The sequence below is a fragment of the Numenius arquata genome, chromosome 1 (genome assembly GCF_964106895.1).
Source record: "Numenius arquata chromosome 1, bNumArq3.hap1.1, whole genome shotgun sequence".
NCBI classification, from domain to species: Eukaryota; Metazoa; Chordata; class Aves; order Charadriiformes; family Scolopacidae; genus Numenius; species Numenius arquata.
The window spans coordinates 209,456-230,517 of NC_133576.1; the positions used below are offsets into that span (position 1 = coordinate 209,456).

The window sequence follows — 21,062 nt, forward strand, 5'->3', positions numbered from 1 at the left end:
TTCAGAACTCCTTTTGCAGCAGAGACACTTGTTTTGTTTGTGTCTGTGTCTTCCCCGATGTATTTGGCTATCGGCTTTCGTAAACCTTTGGAGTGTTTATCTATTCTGCTGTGCATTTCTAAATCTACCTGAAATTCAACAGAAAGCTCAAAAACTACTGCTAGGAAAGTCTGCACGGAGATGTGTACACTGCACTATTGTATAAGTGTTTTATTTTAGTTAAAATCTAGATCTGAGTTTTCCAAACAAGTTTTTCTTCAAGTCCAATTTATTACTTGCCTTCTACAGATTTGAGAGCACTTTAGCGTCTCCTTGGGGTGCGTTCCTCTTTCTCCAATTGGCTCTAGCAAGCATCATGAGGCTTCTAAGAGGTTTTACCATACCTTTTGATGCCTCCGAAGAAGAAACCTACCCACCAGGCAAGGAAGGCGGAGCTGGTGTTCCTTGAAAGGCCACAAGAGGGACCCGTCCATTACTGTGAAACTCTGCTACCTTCGGCCGAGAATCCAAGACGTGTTCCTACAAAACCTGTCGACCAGAACACCTCTGCTGCCTGGGTTGGTATAGATTATCCTTACCCCTGCATCCCACGGCAAAGGTTTTCAAGTTTCTCCCGTGTGTCTCAACAGAAAGCTATCTGTCCTGGATACTGAAAATTAGTAGCACAGACCTGAATGCATTATAGCTGCTTAAAGCATAAATAATGCTTTTGAGTCGCTTCACATACGAACTACAACCACTAAGGTCTTGGTTATTTGAATGCATAGAACTATGCAGTGTGTACTGATGAATATGACAACTTGTCTTCTGAAAAACTAGGTCTCTTCAGGAAAACGCTGTTTTCTATTGCAACTGAACACCCTGCACAAAATAAACATTAGGGAGAATTTTCTTATTGGCTTGCTGCTTGAAATAACTGCTGAAGTCTAAATGTTACATGTTAAAGTACTAGGTGTTTTATTTAGATCCGACACTGCTAAATTTAAAGAACTTAGGCTTTCACTTCAGGATTTTTTGTTCTAACCTGCCCCCTTTTCCATTCTGTGTGTTTTGAATAGCTTCTCTCCGTATCGCTTTTCTGATGGGCTCCTTTTCTGGTCTGAAAAAAATATTCCAGGGACTGTTTGCAGTGTCCTAAGATACTCCTTATATCACGAAATGTAAAGATTTTTTTTTTTTTTTAAGCAAACAGGTGCTGCAAAGACAGACTGTTCTTATACATCAATAGCCATCACCTAGGGGAGCGCTGTTTGAGTGTTATTGCTGCTTGACGCTCTGCTCTCCACAAAGCAGTTTCAGGAAGTGTGATTTCAAACCTGTGTGAAACTTTCCTTTGTTCCTGGTGACCTGGAGTTATTTTTGTGATGCCTTAACCTTGAAGTAGAACATGTCAAATTTTTGACTTTTTTTTTTTTTTTTTAATATGCTTAAGGCAGCTAGGTCTATGGCTTCTGAAACACTAAGTAAAATAACAGCTGTGAATAAGCATTCTTTTTGTTTAGAAGAGGTGGAAATATTCACACTGGTAGTTAGCTCTTCGATTCTAAACATACAGTGATTCTAAAATTCGTTTGAAGCTGTCAGCACTGAAGCTGTTTCATTTTCCATTTGAAAAGCCTGGTAGGTTTGTAACCTCTTGAAGCGTTCTCTGCAGAGCTTCTGTCAACTTGTTTAGTGTCAACTGATTTTCTGCTCCTCTCTTCTTGATGTTATCTAAGTTTTTCATGCCTTCTTGACTGCTAGGCTGCCACATGGGTAAAGCCTATCCTACATGTTCGCTGAAGTCAGGAAACCATATCCTCAGTTAATGGTTCACCTATGTTCTTTTAAGCATACACTAGAATACAATTATCAGGGAATCATTTCTCTCTTTTCCTGCACAAAGGCTTTGCATTCAAACAGTTCAGTTGTACAGCAGACAATCACTATGCTTAATTAAATTGCACTTGGTTTTTTGAGGGACTATGTAGTAACTTAGGAATGCCGACAGGTATCTGTAGTTATTGTAGCTAGAATCCGATGTGGTGTGCTCTAGGGAAAAGTAAATTGCAAGAAACGGAACATGACTCTCTTTGTTGATACCCAGGAAGATCAAGAATACCATAACAGAGGGATTTCCAGGTTTGGAGTAAAAGTACAGAATCTCTCAAAGAAATATAGATTGTTGAGCTTTGAGCATCTTCTGTGGAAAGCCAATTTTAGAAGTGGCTTTTGGGTGATCTGTTACTCCAGAATACAGAGATTAACTACGTTTTGAAGTAAAGATGTTTTGGGAAAATATTCTGACAGCCTTGTTAAAATAATCTAAGGTGATGAAGCTAAGTGGGCATCGTTTAAATCATTTTGTATCGCTCTCAGTTCAACCTCTACCTGTCCAGGGAGACTGAGAATGTAGCTCATTGAATCTATTCAGAGTTGTAAGACACAGAGAGAAACAGGATCCAGCTCTGAACTGTTTTAAGTCTGCAGAGCTTACAGGACTAGTCGCCAGTTAGACTTTTCTTTAAACCCCAAACCTTGAGTGCTTTGTAAGTTGCCAGAGAATAGCTCACTTGCACCCCAATCATTTTTCAGAGAAGCTTGACATGATGTTGAAGTTCAGAGGTATCTCCGGCTTAGCATCTTGGTTAGTGACTCATTTGCTTTGCTGCAGACCAGATTACCCACTTAACGAACACGCTGAAGAAATCTGGGATAGGTGAGGGACTAGAATCAAGTTGGCATTCCTTTTATCTGGAGAAAATTGTGTTTTGTTTTCTTTTTATTACTATGTCTTTCCCTTCAGGTGTGCCCACAATTTGAAACAACTAAGTCAGTGGCGCTGAAAGCTTGCCAGAGGAAACGTGGTTCTCACAAACCCCAAAATCAGGATGTCAAGCACAGTTCACTTCATGCAGGAGGAGCTTGTCGAAGAGCTGTAGCCTGCAAATATCCTCCTTTAATTTTTGGGAATCCAGAAGGATATGCAGTCGGCCCCTCAGATAGTACGAATTGCTCGGGGAAGAGCACACAGCACTCTTGCAGCCGGCCCAAGAAAGGGACAGCAGCAAAAGCCTACATCCAGGTGAACGGTCCAGAGAGCTGTAGAGAAATGCCTTTGTCACCTGCTCCCCAGCCTGTGGAGCCAGAATTCTTCGGTCCAGCAAATGTAGACACTCCACAGATGCCTTCCATAAGGAACTGGAGGTGCAACAGTGCTCCACCCCAAAGTAGCCATGCCTGGCATCCAGAAGAAGAGCTGGCATTCAGTACTGATCCCTGTGGGAGAGGAGAGTCAGCAGCAGTACTGGTTACAGATACTCCTGAGCACGAGTATGGCATAAAGGTTACTTGGAGACAGCGGCCTCATCTAATGCAATACCTGCAGAAGAGAGGGAAGCTGAGTGCTGCCGACACACTGGTAAACCCTGAGCTCCCCAGGAGACATGACAACCTCTGACCTGGGGGAGCAGCAATTTTGTTACATCAAAGACATGTCCAAATAGACAATACTCTTCATCCTCAAGGACGAAGAGGATAGGTAATTTAAGCCAAGCCCTGTGCTACAGCTGGCTGATCTGCCTGAGAAATGCCACAAAGGCGCAGGGGGCCGTCGTCTTGGGGGTGGGGTTCTGTTTGGCCGGGCTTCCTTAGGGAATGGGGTGGCTCTAAAAAGAGCTTTCTCATCTACCCGGCTTCTTGTAGGGGCTGTCTTTCCAACCCCTGACGAGGTGGAGGGGCTGGAGCAGCACGACCCGGCCGCGGCCGCCCCAGGCCCCCGCCTCAGCCCAGCGGCGCGCGCCGAAAGGGGCGAGGCCGGACTCCCGCCCGCCGCAAAAGGCCCTCGTCTTGCGCTTGTGCGGGGCTCGTCCCTCCCCGCCGAGGGGCGCCGTGGCCAATGAGCGAGCTGCGTGCTGCGCCTTCGGCCAATCGCGCCGCACTTCAGTGCCGAGTTCCGTTGCCAAGGGCAGCAGCGAGGCCGGGGCCGGGCACGGCGGCCGGGGCCCCATAGCAACGGTGGGGCTGGGGATGGAGAGCGCGAGGGGCCGGAGCGGCCCAGCCGGCGGCAGGTGAGAGGCTGCGGGGCTGTCCGCGGCCCGGTCCCGTTCCACCTTTCGGCGGGCGGGCGCGGTTTCGGGGAGGCAGCGTCTCCGGGAGCAGCCCGGCGCCGCGCGCAGCTCCGCCTCGCCGGGCGGCAGGAGCAGCGGCCGCGGGGCATTGGGTGCCGAGCCGAGCGGCCGCAGCGGGGCCCGGGCGGGCGGAGCCGCGCGCGCTGCGTGCCACCGCCGAGGGCCCCGCGCGGTCGCGTCGCGCTGCTGGGCTGGGCGTTGCGGCCTCGCCGCCCGGGCAACATCCCCGCTCGGCGGGCGCCACGGCTGCGCGGAACCCGGCGGTATTTCACGTGCTTAGCGCTTCGGCGTTATATACTGCGTGTCGTCTCGACAGTTACAGAGTGAACTGGTTCCGCGGGGTCCCGGGCCGCTCCCCTCGTCTCGAGGTGTTGCTGTGGAGCCTTTTTGCAGCGTTATTCTGCTCCTCTGTTTGTGATGAAGCGCTGGAGGGCGTAGGGTGACATAAACTGCGTGCCATTTCAAGGGAAAGAGGGGAATCGCTGAAAGGAACTTAACCGATGTGATAGGAAAACCAACTGTGAACTTCAGAGAAGACATTTGTGAAAGAGGTTATGCCTGTGGCATTTGAATAGCTCAGAAACAAAATTATTTGAGGTTAAATGTGAGGATGCAGGCAGGCAGTGAAAATGGGTCTTGACAGAATTACTGTGATGGTGAAAACCCGAGAGAAAAATCTCTTTTACGCCTCTGATGTTTGGATGGGGCAAGGAAAAGCAAGTAAAGAGAGAAACCTAAACTTCCAGTATTGAATTATAATGAACAGATTGTAGAAGAGAAATGGTATTTATTTACAACATACACTTGGCAATTTCAGTTGAGGGTGAAAAGAAGCAACAGAGTTAGAAGGGATCCCATAATCGCTTGGGTTCACCAAATATGCTGTGAAACATCAGAAGATGACTTCTTTATGCAGACCTTAAAGGCTGAGGTTTGTATACCAATTCTGGAAACAATTTTTTAAAAACTGATGACCAGATGCACATAAATTTCCTTGCGTGGTTATTAAACATTTGACAGAGTTGAAGCTGCAGGAAATGATACAGCTTTTCTGATAACAATTGTGCTGGTATAATTTCTTTCTGCTAAGAAACTTGTTTTGCATACTTTTATGGGTACCTCAGAAATAGCCTAACAATAATGGCAGTTTATTGGATAGTTGCTTCCCCCCCACCTCCAGTTTATTAAAGAAACAATTTCCTTAACTTTTCTTAGTCTCCACTGTTAAAGTAAGAAAACTAGAATGTATGAACATAAGTAAAAGTATATAGTTGTAAAATAGATCCTTAAGGCCTATTATTTTTAGGGGTCTCATTCTGAACTTAGAATGATCAACAGCACTATAATAAATTGCAGGAAGACAAAAGACTGTATTCTTAAGAGGGATCTTCTTTTCATGAGAAAAGAATAGTAAAATTATCCGTAAATCACTGATTTAGTCATTAGAACTCTTTTTTGGTAAAAAGTTGTCAGTTGTCCAAACAGTGGTTTGTATAGAAAAATTAAATGTGATACATAGTAACTGGCAATTCATAGCAATGAAGATACTCTCTACCATCTTACAGAAGAAAGGTTCTGAAAAGTTTAAAAAAGCTGCACCTGAGAACCAGTTGGCACTGGTTTTTTTTGCCCCCTCCCCGAGGTGGAATACCTTTACTATTGAGCAACATGTAAAATACACGTTATGATTTTAAAAGTATTTTATTTCTGGTGGTTAGAGATGAAGGGAACAAGTCCAAAATAATTGCGTGTAGTTTTGTAAACATGCTGTGGGATACTTGGTGATAGGTAGACAGCTGGGCTCTTGCTTTAGGCCATCTCTGGAACAGGCTGTCCTGTGAAACTTTGCATTATGTTAATCTATCCCTTGTCCATTAACACTCTCTTCCATTTGAGGTAGCTGCAATTGAATTTGCTCAAGTTCATTTTAAAGTTTGATTAACTTTCAGGTAGACACAGCACTACTGTCTTAATGCTTTAGAAAATAAGGTTGATAGTGCTGTTTCGTGGTTTTGATACGTGCTATACCTTCTGTCTTTTGGGAAGGTCCATTTTGAGACTTAACATGAAATGAATAAGTTGAATACAGTAGAAACATTCAGATAAAAGTAATTCTTAATCACTTTAAGCTTTAAAAATATTGAGAAGGGAATTTGTTTCTTACAGTAATATGTATTTTAGGATCTTGGAGACTGAATTTCACCTTTTTGTGCTATTATACAGCATACAGGAATACTTAAAGCTTCCCACATGCTGCCTTCCAAGTGTGCTTCAGCTTCTGACCTGCAGATGAATGTAATTGTAAACGTAATGAATTATGAACATAATATAAAGAATATAATTTTCAAGGTACAAAAGTCTTCACTGAGTCTACAGAGACTACAAACTTGGGTGTCATCTACAGCGGTCCCTCCCATAAGTTGGATGCTTCTTGGATGACTAAACGTGCATGAGTAAGTGGTTTTCAGTTTGTGAAGTCAGGAGCTCTGGGATACTTCTGTGTCTTCAAAAGTTGATGAAGAAAAAGGGCCTGTTGTCAATAAGCTCAATTTTCAAATTGAGCCCATGGACTGAAAAAGGTTCAGAAGTAATTTTGTATATTGCTGACCAGCCAAAAGCCCTTTACATATTTGAAAAAACTTAGCGTAGTTGAGGTTGTCAGGAATCGTGGTGGCTGCTGGGCTTGACAGTTTTGTATAGATGTACCTTAATTATAATTTTGGGGGAAAAAAGACAAAATGCTTTGCTAATGATTTTAGCTGTACTTGTAATCCAGAGAAGACAGAGAATTTTAAATTTCCTTTTAAAGGCCCATCAGCATCTCTGTTAGTCCTTGGGTATTTTTATTTGGCCACGGGTGACCTTGAAATTAACAAGCAGCGTTTTGTAAAACAGGATTTGTAATTCTGCAAATCTTATTCTTAGATAAAAGAGAATTGGCTTAATATCTTGTTTGCTTCATCCTTTTCAAGCCTGAATATTATAACCAAGAAATCTGTCCAAAATGAGATAAATCTAAATATTTTATAAATGTGGTAGAGATGTGATCCTCCGAATACAGTTTCAAAAGAAAGAAAAACTTTTTGACTGCAGTTTGATGCTGCTGCTGTCAGTGTGAATGGAGAAGGAATCACCGGTGTAGTTTAACCTCAGCCAGCAACTAAGCCCCACACAGCCGCTTGCTCACTCCTCCCTCAGTGGGATGGGGAAGAGAGAGGAGTAAAAGTGAGGAAAAAGTCATGGGTTGAGATAAAGATAGTTTATTAAGTAAAGCAAGAGCCGCACATACAAGCAGAGCGAAACAAGGAATTCATGAACTACTTCCCATCGGCAGTACTGTTCGGCAGGCAAGTGTTCAACCCTCTCCAGAAAAGCAGGGCTCCATCACGCATAATGGTTACTTGGGAAGACAAGCGCCATAACTCCAAATGTCCTCCCCCTTCCTTCTTCTTCCCCCAGCTTTATGTGGCTGAGCATGACATCATATGCTATGGAATATCCCTTTGGTCAGTTGGGGTCAGCTGTTCCGGCCGCGTCTCCTCACAAATTTTTGTGCACTCCCAGCCTACCCAGTGGTGGGGCAGTGCAAGAAGCAGAAAAGGCCTTGATTCTGTGTAAGCACTGCTCAGCAATAACTAAAACATCCCTGTATTATTAACACTGTTTCCACCACAAATCCAAAACATAGCCTCAAACTAGCTACTACGGAAGAAAATTAATTCTACCCCCAGCCAGAGCCGGCACATCTTACTGTGATGCACCGGCAACAGAGGAAAAAGTAGCGACACTTATACCTGGCACTAAAATTTCCGAATACAACTTGAAATGCAACTTGTGACTGCAATTGTTACAATGAGAGAATTGTCTTAAAGTTGATCCTTATTTGAATTGTTTCTTTAGTAAGTTCTTCTCCCATTTCTTGCAATTTAGAATTTAGGTTACTGGTAACCCATCTTTATAGAGACAACCATTATTTTTCTCTTCTGCCTTTTTTTTTTTTTTCTCCTTTAACCACCGGTATCTGGCATCAGTATAGCATCTGTAGGAGTCAACTGCGTCACTTCAGAAAATTTCATTTATGTTCCTTTCCTCATTTTTAGTTTAAAAGACTATAAAACAAGTGCAATTTTTGGCATGAAGTGTGGTAATGCTTATTTTCAGGGAACTTTGAGTTTTGTTATCTACTCGAGTTCATCAGACCGGGTGCTATTTAACTGCTGACTTTGTTGCTAGGAGAGAATAGCAACTGCTTTACATTTCACTGGTTTCATGTTGTAATGGGGTACGACACCAACAAAAGTGACAGGCAAGGATTAATAATTCACAAACAGAAGATCATAGGAGTCAGAATTATAAGTCCCTCGCTTAGAAAGCAAGATTCTAAGAATCTTCTTACTAAGAAAGCAAAATTCTTGCTTTGCTTTTTAATCTTTCTAAGAACGTTGCTTTGCTTTTTCCTTGGGTACGGCAGTTTCTACAGATGAAACGAGTCTGGGAGTTTGGAGTGTATAGTTGAGAGGACATTAAATAGAAAGCTGGTGTTCTGCTTATGGAATAGATGTCTCTTTCTTTTCCTTAGCCGAAATGTAAGTTTCATGAAATTCACCTGAATAAACATGATTTTGGAAGCATAGCATTCTGCAGTTGTATTGGTGGTTAAGAGCTGAAAAGTCCTTATTCAAGCTATGTTGTGAATTTGTGCCTTCCCTGTTAATGTCAGGAACTCTGGCAGTCACCAGCTGTGAACTCTTGAAGGAATACAAGAAGCAGGAGATTCCTTGTCTCCCTTTTCTTACAAATATTGTAAAAAAACCCAAGTTTTAAACCCCTTGCTTGTCTACACACTTAAAGGTAAGTTTATGTGCGTATTCTTTTTCTTATGGTTGTCTTCCTCTGTGCCACCTTCCCAGCATCTGTGATGGCTTTAATGGTTAATGGCATGTGTGGATTTCTGGCTTCTTTTGGCCTTTCTTCCAGGAAAAGAATACTCCTTTCAATTTAGGTATGCTGTAAATTAATTACTTGAGACTTTTCTGGCTAAGGAAAACAAGAACCTGCTTTCTGTTCTCCCAGTATTGTATAGTAGAGAATGACATAGACTTGTGTTTGCACTCTTCTTTATACTCCAGACAGAAGATCTACTAGCTTCTGTCTGTAGAATGCTGCTTTATTTTCATTGTTCTGTTTCCTTGGGAGGAGCTAATCTTTGGTATTTGGTGAGTCAGTTTTTGAATGGCATATGAATCACTAAGCAGTACAGTAGTCAGAATAGTTCTGAGCTCAGAATTTAACCTTTTCATGATGCTTGTGTTCCTGTTGCATTTTCTTGTAACAGCCTGTATTCTTTGTTGTCATCCATTTTGTTCTCTCGGACTCAAGCTCTAAACTGTCTCCATTTATCTTGTGACCTCCAGAACCACAGAATCACGGAGGCTGGAGGGGGCTTCTTGAGGTCATCTGGTCCAACTCCACTGCTCAAGCAGGGTCAGCTGGAGCAGGTTGCACAGGATGATGTCCAGTTAGGTTTTGAATATCCCCAAAGATGGAGACTCCACAACCTCCCTGGGCAACCTGTTCCAGTGTTTGACCGCGCTCTCAGTAAAAGTTTTTTCTTGTGTTTGGATAGAATTTAATGTATTTTAGTTTGTGTCTATTGCCTTAGTCAATAGGCGCTACTGGCTTCATCTCCTTTACACCCTCCCATCAGGTTATTTATACACATGGATAAGATCCCCACTGAGCCTTCTTTTCTCCAGGATGAACTGTCCCAGCTCTCTTGGCCTCACCTCATATGAAAGATACTCCCATCCCTTAATTATCTTTGCGGTTCTTTGATGGACTTGCTCCAATATGTCCATATCTTTCTTGTGCTGAGGAGTCCAGAACTGAACGCAACACTTCACGTGTGGCTTCACCAGTGCTGAGCAGTGAGGTACAGTCATCTCACTCTGCCTTCTGGCAACGCTTTTCCTAATGTAGCCCAGAATGCTGTCAGCTACCTTTGCCTTGAGGGTGCGTTGCTGGCTCGTGGTCAGCTTATCTGCCAAGACAGTATCAGTCCATTTCTGAAAAAGGAATCTCGTCAGACAGCATGTGCTTTATTTTTGTTTCACCATAATTCAACTTTTCTCCTATAGACTCTTCATTTCTCAATGTTCTGTTACTTTACTAGCAGGTTCCTGTTTAGTTTGCCTGACAGTCTCCCGTCACATTATTTCTTCTAATTTCAATGTGCCTTTGTGTAGGTATGTAATAGTGCAGACCATCTCCCACTGCATTTGTGTGATGATAATTTTATACCAGGATTTTGTGCTTCCACAGATACCATTTTGAAACTGAAGAAAGGGATGATTCTTCTGAGTGGTCTTTTCACCTTGCCTACTACACTGTTTCATTTTACCTTACAAAAATCACTGGAATGAGTACTGTAAAGAAAATGGAAGTTTGTGTTTCCTGTACTAATAAATACTCTTTTCTGCATTAACTTAGCTGCAGTCAGTCATCATAGAATCATAGAATCATTTGGGTTGGAAGGGAGCTGTGAGAGACCAACAGAAAAACAGGTCATCTAGTTCCAACCCCGAAGAATATATCTAATCTCAATCTACCCTCTTTCAGTTTAAAATCATTACCCCTCATCCTATCGCTACACTCCCTAATAAAGAGTCCCTCCCTGTCTTTCCTGTAGGCCCCCTTCAGATACTGGAAGGCTGCTAAAAAATCTCCCAGGAGCCTTCTCTTCTCCAGGCTGAACAACCCCAACTCTCAGCCTGTCTTCATAGGAGAGGTGCTCCAGCCCTCTGATCATCTTCATGGCCCTCCTCTGGACCCACTCCAACAGATCCATGTCTTTCCTGGGCTGAGGACTCCAGAGCTGGATGCAGTACTCCAGGTGGGGTCTCACCAGAGTGGAGTAGAGAGACAGAATTCCCTCCCTCAGCTTGATGGCCACACTTCTTTTGATGCAGCTCAGGATGCAGTTGGTCTTCTGGGCTGCAAGCGCAAATTGCCAGCTCATGTTGAGCTTTTCATGACCCAACACCCCCAAGTCCTTCTCCTCAGGGCTGTTCTCAATCCATTCTCCACCCATCCTGTATTTGTGCTTGGGATTGCTGCAGTCCAGGTGCAGGACCTTGCACTTGGCTTGGTTGAACTTCATGATGTTGGCATGGGCCCACCTTTCAAGCCTGTCAAGGTCCCTCTGGATGGCATCCCTTCCCTCCAGTGTGCTGACTGCACCACATGACTTGGTGTCATTGGCAAGCTTGCTGAGGGTGCACTCAATCTCACTGTCCCTGTTGCCGACAAAGATGTTAAACAGCACCAATCCCAATACCAACCCCTGGGGAATGCCACTCATCACTGGTTTCCAGTTGGACATTGTGCTGTTGACTGCAACCCTTTGATTGCACCCATCCAGCCAGTTCCTTATCCACTGAGTGGTCCATCCATCAAATCCATGTCTCTCCAATTTAGAGACCAAGACGTCACGTGGGACAGTGTCAAATGCTTTGCACAAGTCCAGGTAGATGACATCCATTGCTCTTCCCTTATCCAATGGTTTCCCAATAGTTAATAGTCACGGTGTTAAATAAAAAGTTTATTTGCAGTCTGAATTTGTTTAGCTTTGGTTATGTATGACTGGATTTTTTTGTCTTCTCTCTTATCAGTAGTCATTCGCGGCCTCAAATCCATGGAATACAGTGGAGTGTATTGATTAATTTTCTCTTTCATAAACTGTAGGATGCATTCAAATCTTGCTAATAGGAACATTTTCCAGTTCTTGGTCAATTTGTTCAACTTTCTGCTGAACTCTCTTCAGCTCTTTAGAATTCTTTCTCTTGTGTGGAGTTAAGACAGAATGGGAAGACTGGTGGGTTGTTTTCTTGCCCTATTTTTTTATGTTCTCCTGTTTATCAGGGTATTTCATTATTCTCAGAGTTGCGTTATGCTGTGAGTTTGTATTTGGCTGATACAATGGTAGTTGTTGCCAAGTGCTTAGAGCATAACTATTTTGGGGTTTTTAAGTATAATATATTCAGGAGCACAGAGAGGTTGCAATGAAAACAAGAGCGTTAACTCTGTTTATCCATATGTATGCCGTACAACATAGTTTGTAATTCCAAAATCAGTGTTTTATTGAAAAATGATATGTCCGTTCTGAAATAATTGTCAATAGATGCAGTGTGCCTTTTTTACGGAAATGAAAGTAAACTGCATAAAAATGAAGCCTTAATTGCATATATAAACATCTGTTAAATAACTTGTGAGTTATCTCATCGTTGTGGTTAGTTTGATATTCTGAAAATGGTTAGGAAAGACCAAATAAACACATCTATAATAAATTTGCCATTCATATTCCTGTTGCAACACTTTAATTCAACACTTGCAACACTTCAATTTCTGCTTATGGTATGAAAACAAGGCTAATTCTGATTTCAGCAGGAATTTGAAGTGGTATCGTTTAAAAATAAGACCTTTTGCTTCATGTTGGACTATGTTGAATCTGGAAATGGATCTATGAGGAGAGATGGATCTGTGAACCCCTTTATGTCTTGCTATCTTTTCCCACATTCAGACATGCTGATTTATCTTCTTAAATAAGGTTTTTTTGTTAAATAGTTGCTTTCCCACTCTCATTTTTATTCTGTATCCTGGATAATCATTAGTCTTCACTTCTGTGTTACGTTCTGGGCCGTTTCTCCTTTCTCCGTGGCCTGTGTCTGTTACCCATCAGACAGCTTTAGTAGGAGAGTTAGTGGATTCTGGTAAATGTAGCAGAGGAGTTGGTGGACAGGATCTTGTGTAGTGTGCTCTACTGGAATGGCTGGGAAGAGGAAGATTGTGACAGGCTACTTGAATATTTTCAGGTCTTACTTATCAAAGGTAAATTGTTGACTGATTTGGTGGTTGGGTTTTTTTTTTTCCTGTTTTGAACCGTGTTGTTGTAGCTACGGAAATGCTGGTTATTTTTCCTTTTCCTACAGGATATTTAATTCCTCTTATTGCATGTAAACCCTTCAAATAGAAAAGCATAGTGAAGAGCATAGCGGTTTTGCGTGGGTATGTCTGAAGAGCACTTGTCCATACTCCCTGTGTAGTCAGTCCATCTGAAGGAGGATGCCTGTTTGAAGCCTGCAGCTGTATGAGCAGGCTCCTTGCATTCCTCAGTGGTGAGCTGTGGGAGTGACTCTGGCACAGCCTTTCCTTGTAAGGTCTGTAACAACACCAGCACCACTGTGGTGGGTAGAAAGAAGTTTGAAGTGTGTGTATGTGTAGGAAGCTCTTTTTTGTCTGGTTATTATGTTACACTTTGATGATGACCAAGTGCCAGAAGGAAGGTTGTTCCATCGCTCTGATTTTCCTTCTCAGGGTTATATTCAGCACTGTCTGCCAGCTTGTGACTTCACATCATTGGACATTTCTGCATGCCTAGACCAGACGGAGAATTTCCTGTTTAAATTGAAATTTTGGCTAGCCCTGCTTTTCTGCATGTCATCAATAAAATATGTGGGTTTTTGCCTATTTATTGTATTAAGTATCTTCTTCCTGATGCTTTCTCACTTCCAGAGAGGTCTTTGTGAAAGATGTGTCGGAGGAAAGTGCACAACTGTGGTAGACAGAATATGTGCTTGTCAATTAACCTTTCCCCTTTGTACCCTTTGTAGGGTCCCCTTTGTACCCCTTAACCCTTTGTAGGGTTAACTGCTCTAAATTGCACTTTATGTAATAATTCATTATCATACAAAAGGAAATGGGCAGTCTATATGGAACACAATTTAGAACAAAAACCTAGAGTTCTTATGAAAGTTATCTATAAAACACTTTTCTAGTGAAATAATTATTTTTTCATCTCTAGGAATTAATATCAAGTGTTGCAAATATAGATTCTCTCAGATATTAACAGTAGTTCCGGGAAGTCTGGTAGGAGGAGAAAATGGTGTAGGTTTGACTCCAAGACAAAAAGTAAAATTCTGAGTTAATTTGGAATTGGGTATTTTATGAAGGAGCAGAGCCTTTACTGAATTGGTTTCAACTGCATTAAGCCTTCAGATATAAATTGTCTCATAGCCAACCTCAACAGTGGCTCATAGTTTGTCCATCAGTAATGAAGACTTTTTTGCTTACCAAATGTTTTCAGAAATGTTTACTAAGGTGATTAAATTACAATTTGGTCCTATTTATGACAGAATATGAATTGTGTTATATTTTTTATTGCCTTGTTACTCAAGGGATATAAGCTATGTCTTACAGTTGTTTTACAGTCTTGACAGTGAAGTTGTAGTCTGTGAATATCCTGTGCTTTTATAATGCAAACTGTTTACTACCAATAATTAATTTGTTTCTTTCCCTTCCCTAGCATCTTTGAGGATGAAAGCATGAAACTACGGCAGCTGAAACTAGAGAATCAGGTAAATGATAGTGCTGAAGCTGGTAAAAATAAGTATAGGAAAACAAACATTAGCCATCTTATTGTAGGAAAGGAGGAGGTAAAAGTGTCTGTGTTTCCTTTTTCTCTCTCTTCCCATCCCTGTCCCCCCATTTTTCCTCCTGATGGCCTGCCTTCTGTTTGTCATGTACTTTGTGATTTGTTGCCCAGAGCTACAGAAGATATATTGCAACAGTGAGTCCAGCCCACATTCTTCAACTTCTGTTTTGATATGTGATGTCAAGGGAGACTTGAGAAATGGAGTTGAAGCACTAAAAATGCCTGGTCTAAGGAATACAAACAAGAACTCATTGCTAACTTTTTTTCTTTAAAGATTTTCATGGTTTTGTTAGTTTAAGTCAACCTTGCTATGGCTTGTAGGCTTAATTTCTTTGATACATTTATTGTTCATATATCATACTCGTTTCACTGGTATTGAGTCACCACAATGCAGGAATGAATCAAAAGAGAGGAAAACTGCAGGGAATGATCCATTTTAAACATCAAAACAAAAGAAAAACATTCCCTGAGCTGTAGAAAGATCTGCTTAACACTACTGTTGAGAAAGGTTTCCAGCGTCTTTTAACTTTTTTTGTTTCCTACAAATAAAACATTTACAGCAAAGTGTTTGTCAAATATTAGGCTGTAGGCCTCATTTTTTAAAGGGCTGTTTGGATGCTTACATTACCATATTCTTCAAAGCAATAAAGTGCCCATCCTTAATATTCTTCCTCTGTGAAATCTAAATGCTTTTAAATAGATTAGAAGATATGAGATTATTATGATTCTCTAGCTGGCTATTTCACAATCACAAAATCAGAAAAAGTCTTGCATTAAATTAATCTGTGTTCAAATTAAAGTATGTTTTTTAGAAAAGCATGCTCTCTGCTGGGGTTCTTTAAATCCAGACATAACAGTCTTCAGGGAACTGTTGCAGTGGATAATAACCCTCTTCACCAGAACTTGTTCATTATTTCTAGTGTGAGTTTCCTCAGCTTTGACTTCAGACGGTGGATTTATTACTAATGTAATATCTAAAACGCTTCAGAGTCAAAGAGTAAAATTTATCTTTGGTCATACTTGTGGAAGCTAGGATAATCCTTTTACCTGTAGACTATTCAGTAACATTTGTTTCAATTAAAAAAAAAAAAAAAAAAAAAAGAAAGCGTTAGTTCAAGTAATTGGTAAAAGAGCAAATGCCACTCAGTAAGAAGTTCCAAAACTAAGGATGGTCTGACTGCTTGGTGATGAACCTCAGTGTCTGTTTCAGGAGCGTTGTCTTGGGTGTCATAAACCAGTTAGTAATCGCTGACTGCTAGTGCTAGGCACTGGGTCAATGTGTGCCTAGTTTCAGACCTTGCCATGGGGATCCTTTGCGGTTCCACCAAAACAAAGCCGCTGTCAGTTGAACCATGAAGCGGTGAGTTTAAAGAATTCATACCCTTTTGCGATTTTGTTTCAGGTATTCTTGGATTTGGTTGCAATTGTAATCACCTGCAAAACCAACAGCTGGAAAATTTCGCTAAAATATATTTTAACACCACCATCCTTCCTTGCAAATGAGATTTGTTGAGAAATGCTAAGTCTCTAATTTAGAATTGTATATTTAGGTTTGACTATTAACATTGTTTTAACTTTTACATGAATAGTAGGATGCCTTCTGAAGAAGTAGAGATCAATGAGATCACTATCAGACATGATGGACTCATTGCTGGTTGCAATTGATTAATTTATCCTAAGCATTTATAGTAATTGGGATAAAAAATGCAAAATGGTTTAATCCAGCAGCATCGTGTTTAGAACTTTTGGCCATACAGAGAATCTGCAATAAGCACTTGCCACAGCAAAGACATGCCTGTCATCCATCTTTATGATGGGTTTGGAAATCCTGTAATTGCAGTAAAATATTATTTTTAATAGTGCATGACATCAGGTTCTATCTGTGGGCCAGCTCTGCCTGCCAGGATGCTTTTAGCTACACTACGGCTTTTTCCTTGAGGAGAGCGTGTGGCTGCTCAGGCAGTGCTTGCTTACCCAGCAGTACAAGGTGTTTCTGTGTCTTCTGAGGCAGCTGCAGCTCAAAGTGCAATGCTGCCATCTCCCTGTGGATGGAGAGCTTGAAGCTGAAGGAGTATTTCTGAATGCACCTGTTACGGTGCTTACTCTTGACATGAAGTTTGATTGATGTATAGTATATTCATCTGATACGTCTGATGACTTAGCTTGTTGGAAACTCATTAGAGCAAGAGTTGGTGGTTTGTGATCTTTTAATCATCCTGTATTCCAATGTTCTGCTTTTTTGTGGTGCAAAGAAAATATTTCTGAAAGTACTTAATACATGGAGTTCACAAAATCCTGAACAAATCATGATAATCTGTATCTGTTATTTATTTAATGGGTTGTGTGTTTTGGTGTCCTGTTCATAAACTATCTACATTTTTTATTGTAATATTATATGAATTTTTACCATAACATGGAGCTGGATGAAAAGGCTAGTTAGTAGACAAAATGAAGCAAAATACAGTCTCCTTTTTTCTACTTCATCTTAGTGGAATACGTCTGAGAATACATAGTACTGAAGGTAAGGCTGCTCTGCCACCTTATATAGAGAAAATGAACTGCTATTATCTGTCTTGTGAGTGGGCTTGTAGATTTTTTCCTTCTCAATAAGCAAAGCAGTAGAGAGAAGCCTTTTAAAAGAAAATATTAATTGCTATCAAGTTTTATCACTTTGATAATCCTGACATTCTTGAAAGAAGAAGATTGGTCAAATCTACCAGCAGTAAAGTATACGTTTCAATGTAAAGCAACATGATCCTGTTGGATTGGTGAGTCCTAGAAACTCTTTGATGAAACAGAATGTACTATAATAAGAAAAAATAAATTTTTAGGCTGGTGAGCAGCAAAATGTTTAAAGAAACCTCATCTAATAGAATAATCAGTTAAGTAGCTATGAAAGTTATGGTATCCTATATCGATCCCAAATTCAGCTTCCCATTATAGCAGCAGCTGTGTACTTCTTACTACTGCCTTTAGGATGTGTCTTTTATTTTTTTCTTGTCTACCTATTTTTCAGGTAGAGGAGCCTTGGCAACAATTTTTTTTCAAATCCTTATTCTGAGTATATTGTTTTGATCCTTGTTTTCCCTCTCTCCTTTTATTTAAACTATTAGAAATTTATAAACTGTCATGAAATTTTTTACTTTTCCTCAGCATTCATTTAAGAACCAAACAACACAAACTAATGTGAGTTCTTATGGAAGGTCTGACTACCTTTCTAGCAAACAAATTTTATATCCGGTTAGCATTTTCTAAGAATTTGACTTCTACTGCTTATTTTTCTTTTCTTTTTCTACACCAATGTGGTAGTCTCTTTGGAATTCTGTGTAATTTTTGCCCTGCAGGACAATCCTTGCAAATAATTCTGCAGTAGCAAGCACTACCTGCATTGCAGTCCAGTGTCTTCAAAGTGTAATTATGAGTTTTATTTAAAATTTGACTCATTTTTTATTTAAAAAGGTTGCTTTGTTTTGTTGCTGTTCTTTGATTTGATTTTTTGGTGTTGCTTTGTTTTTGTTTTTGGTTTGGTTTTTTTTAGATAAGTGCTTAAAAAGCAGAAAGAATAAAGGACCAAAGGCTGAGTTGTGTTGGAATTCCTCACAGAGAGGTTGCCTGAGAAACTAACCTCGCCTGAGATAAAAAGTCTAATAGGAGAGGAAAGAACCAACAAGAGAGGGAAAAAGCGTAACAGGAGAGGAAAGGGTTCCAGAGATGTCTATGTCTCTATGGTTTGAATTGTTGACACTGTTTATCTGATAGATCCTTGGAGACTGAAAAGAGTTTGATGGAGAAAGCGTTTCTGTCATCAAGAACAACTTTCAGGGGGTGTTCAGGTACCTAAGAAGCAGGCATGGATAAACTGCATTTACAGCAAGGGGCTTGCACATCGTTTGCATTGTGGTGCATTCCAGAATATTAGAATATGATTTTTCCTTCTTCTTCATGCATCACCTTAACTTTTAAAAATTAAGCGTTGCCATCTGTAAAATGGTGCAATGTCCCCATTTGCTTTGATTTAAGTCTAGAAGTTTCTATTCTCATTTAGTAGGAAATCATAAACATTCATTGTATACGTATCTTGGGAAAGTAATGGTTTATTTTTTAACATTTGGATTTACCATTCTTTCCTTTCAATCCTGAATTACATGCAAAAATTTTTTAAGGGTCAGTCTTATTTTGATGGCTGTAGTTGTATTTTTTCCCCCTCTGAGTCTTATCTCTCGATATTGGTTTCTGGGAACTATTTGTTTTGAGTTCTCCCTATTAGATGATAGCTTTTCAGACAAAAGCCTTTTCTTTTGCAAGTCCTGACAGCTTTTGCTGCATTGTGACAGCGTTTCTAACTGTAGTGGCAGAGTGAGCCCTGATTAAGGTTTTTTAGAAGTGTTATGCTAATACAGTAAAAGACTTAATTGCTACATAATGCATAGGGTAAAGGCTCTCATCTTTGGCATTTTCAGATAGTCTTGGAGATAGTTCACTTAATACAAAGTTAGCTTAACTCTGCAAAACAGGGAGGAACAGCGAGTTGTTGTCCTAAACAATAGAATGTTTAGACCAATCATAACGGCAGTGGAAAGTGGAGAGTCCTTGTGAGCTGTTTTGTCTATCAGCTTAAGTAAGTAGGATGCATGGAGTAATAAAACTGCATGAACATGCTGTATTGGGTTATAAATGACTGGTGGATTTGGCTATTTATATTAAGGATTGCTGCAGTTCAGACTGAATGAAAGGAGTTAAAATTTCCTGCTTATGGTCTCAGGATAGATCAGAAAATAAGCAGGTGTCCACATCACCCATCACTGATGAAGAATCAAAGGCCATGTCCCACTCCAAAGACACAGTGATATCTGTATCTAGAGTTTTTGTAAGAGATTACAAGAGTGTTTGGGATTTGAGATCCTGATGAGTGACATGTCATTGCCAATGGCTGAGGCACAGTTTCTACCTCTCTGGATGTGGTTACTCATCCTTATTTCAGGTTTTTTCTTTATTTCACAGAGAGCTCTTCTAGAGAAGAAGCAGAGGAAGAAACGTCTTGATCCGTTGATGGTACAGCCAAATCCTGAGGCAAAGCTGCGTAGGTCAAAGACCAAAGGGTGTGAGGAGCAAACTCCTTTAGTAGAAACTCCTATCCCTTTCCACAGTGATGTTATGTTACACGGTAAGTAATCGACCTGATTGCAACGATGCTCCCCAAAATGCCAGTGCATGCATTTTATGTCACAGATGGGCACCTACATTGCTGTGACAGTGGTCAAGTGATATACAAGCTTGATTACACACCTTTCTTTGTACAAAAGTAGAATGCCATGAAGGCACATGAAGATTCTCAGCTGTCACAAAATTCAAGGTAAAGTTTTTGTTTGTTTTTGCATTTTAGTATTGCTTAAGCGTACTGTACTACAATTCTACTTTTGTACATAGAAAGGTGTGTAATCAAGCTTGTTCATCACTTTGAGTAATCTCTCCCTTATATTAGGCTAAGAAGAACTGTAGAAATAGATTAGGAAGTTCTATAAAGGTAGGAAGATACAAATCCAAAGTAAGAGAGTCTTCTGAAGCTGTAGGATAAAGAAAAGGAAATAATCCAGTAGTGACTCCCTGTACTTTTCTTCATGGTATCTTGGTGTGCTCCATCTCAAGATTGCATATGACTGAATGATAAAGTAGACAAGAGCAAAGCAAAAGTCTTATGAATACTGAATTAGGTTCTTGCTGATTTTTACCTCATCTCTTGTTTTCTGTGGTCTTCAGGGAGATAACTGAAACACGACAAACAAGCTATAGTGATCCAGAAAGTCACAAGCACAAAGTGGTATCAAAGCCAAAGGCAATATCTCAGTGGTTTCAAAACATTACAGTAAAATAGTGACCATTCTGTTAGGAGTGAAAAGAAATACAGTAGTGAGGGCCTTAAGACTTCCATGTCACAGGAAGGAAAAAAGAGCAGCAATGAAACCCCTACATTCCAGTGGAAGCGTCAATACCACCTTTATATGAATAGGGAATTAATGTGTAGAGTAGAACTTTAAAACCCAAACAAACCAGTGTTACCTGGTTTTAAGATCCTATTTGGAACTGTGTTATCCCCTCTCTTTTGAATGTTTTTCTTACTTGCCAGGGACCTCTCAGGATCATAGGATGGGGAGGACAGTGATGATGTGTTTAAAATCAGGTGGGAGAAAACTTCTGTTAAAAGATACCTTTAAGTCAAAAAGAGAGTGAGAAAAAAGATTGATATAGCTTCTAAGTTAGGAAACTTCAGTGGCACTGAAACAAGAAAGAAAAAAGAAAAATAACTGCTCCCTCACTAGCTTCCATAGTTCTGAAGCTTCTTCAGTACAAACAAATCCTGTTAAGAAGTGATAACAGCAGTAAACATGTCAGAAGTCTGATCACTAGATAAAGCAGTGAAGTTTGAAGAAGGAAAACAGCAGGAAAGCAAGGCATCCAAAGCTGGA

At 40.6% G+C, this 21,062-nt stretch overlaps 2 protein-coding genes across 2 annotated transcripts in view; both read left to right on the plus strand.

The window, feature by feature from the left end:
• The first annotated feature begins 389 nt into the window (after positions 1–389).
• Positions 390–3,520, plus strand: RHNO1 (RAD9-HUS1-RAD1 interacting nuclear orphan 1). Its single transcript, XM_074150733.1, is given in 2 exon segments — positions 390–557; positions 2,786–3,520. Coding segments are annotated over 2 exon segments (903 nt in total).
• A 422-nt stretch (positions 3,521–3,942) lies between these two features.
• TULP3 (TUB like protein 3) overlaps positions 3,943–21,062 on the plus strand; it is a 30,387-nt gene continuing 13,267 nt past the window's right edge. Inside the window, exons 1-3 of the mRNA XM_074144222.1 lie at positions 3,943–4,049; positions 14,470–14,521; positions 19,600–19,762. Of these exons, the coding sequence (XP_074000323.1) occupies positions 4,009–4,049; positions 14,470–14,521; positions 19,600–19,762 (256 nt within the window). The 5' untranslated portion in view covers positions 3,943–4,008. The remainder of the gene's footprint in view (positions 4,050–14,469; positions 14,522–19,599; positions 19,763–21,062) is intronic.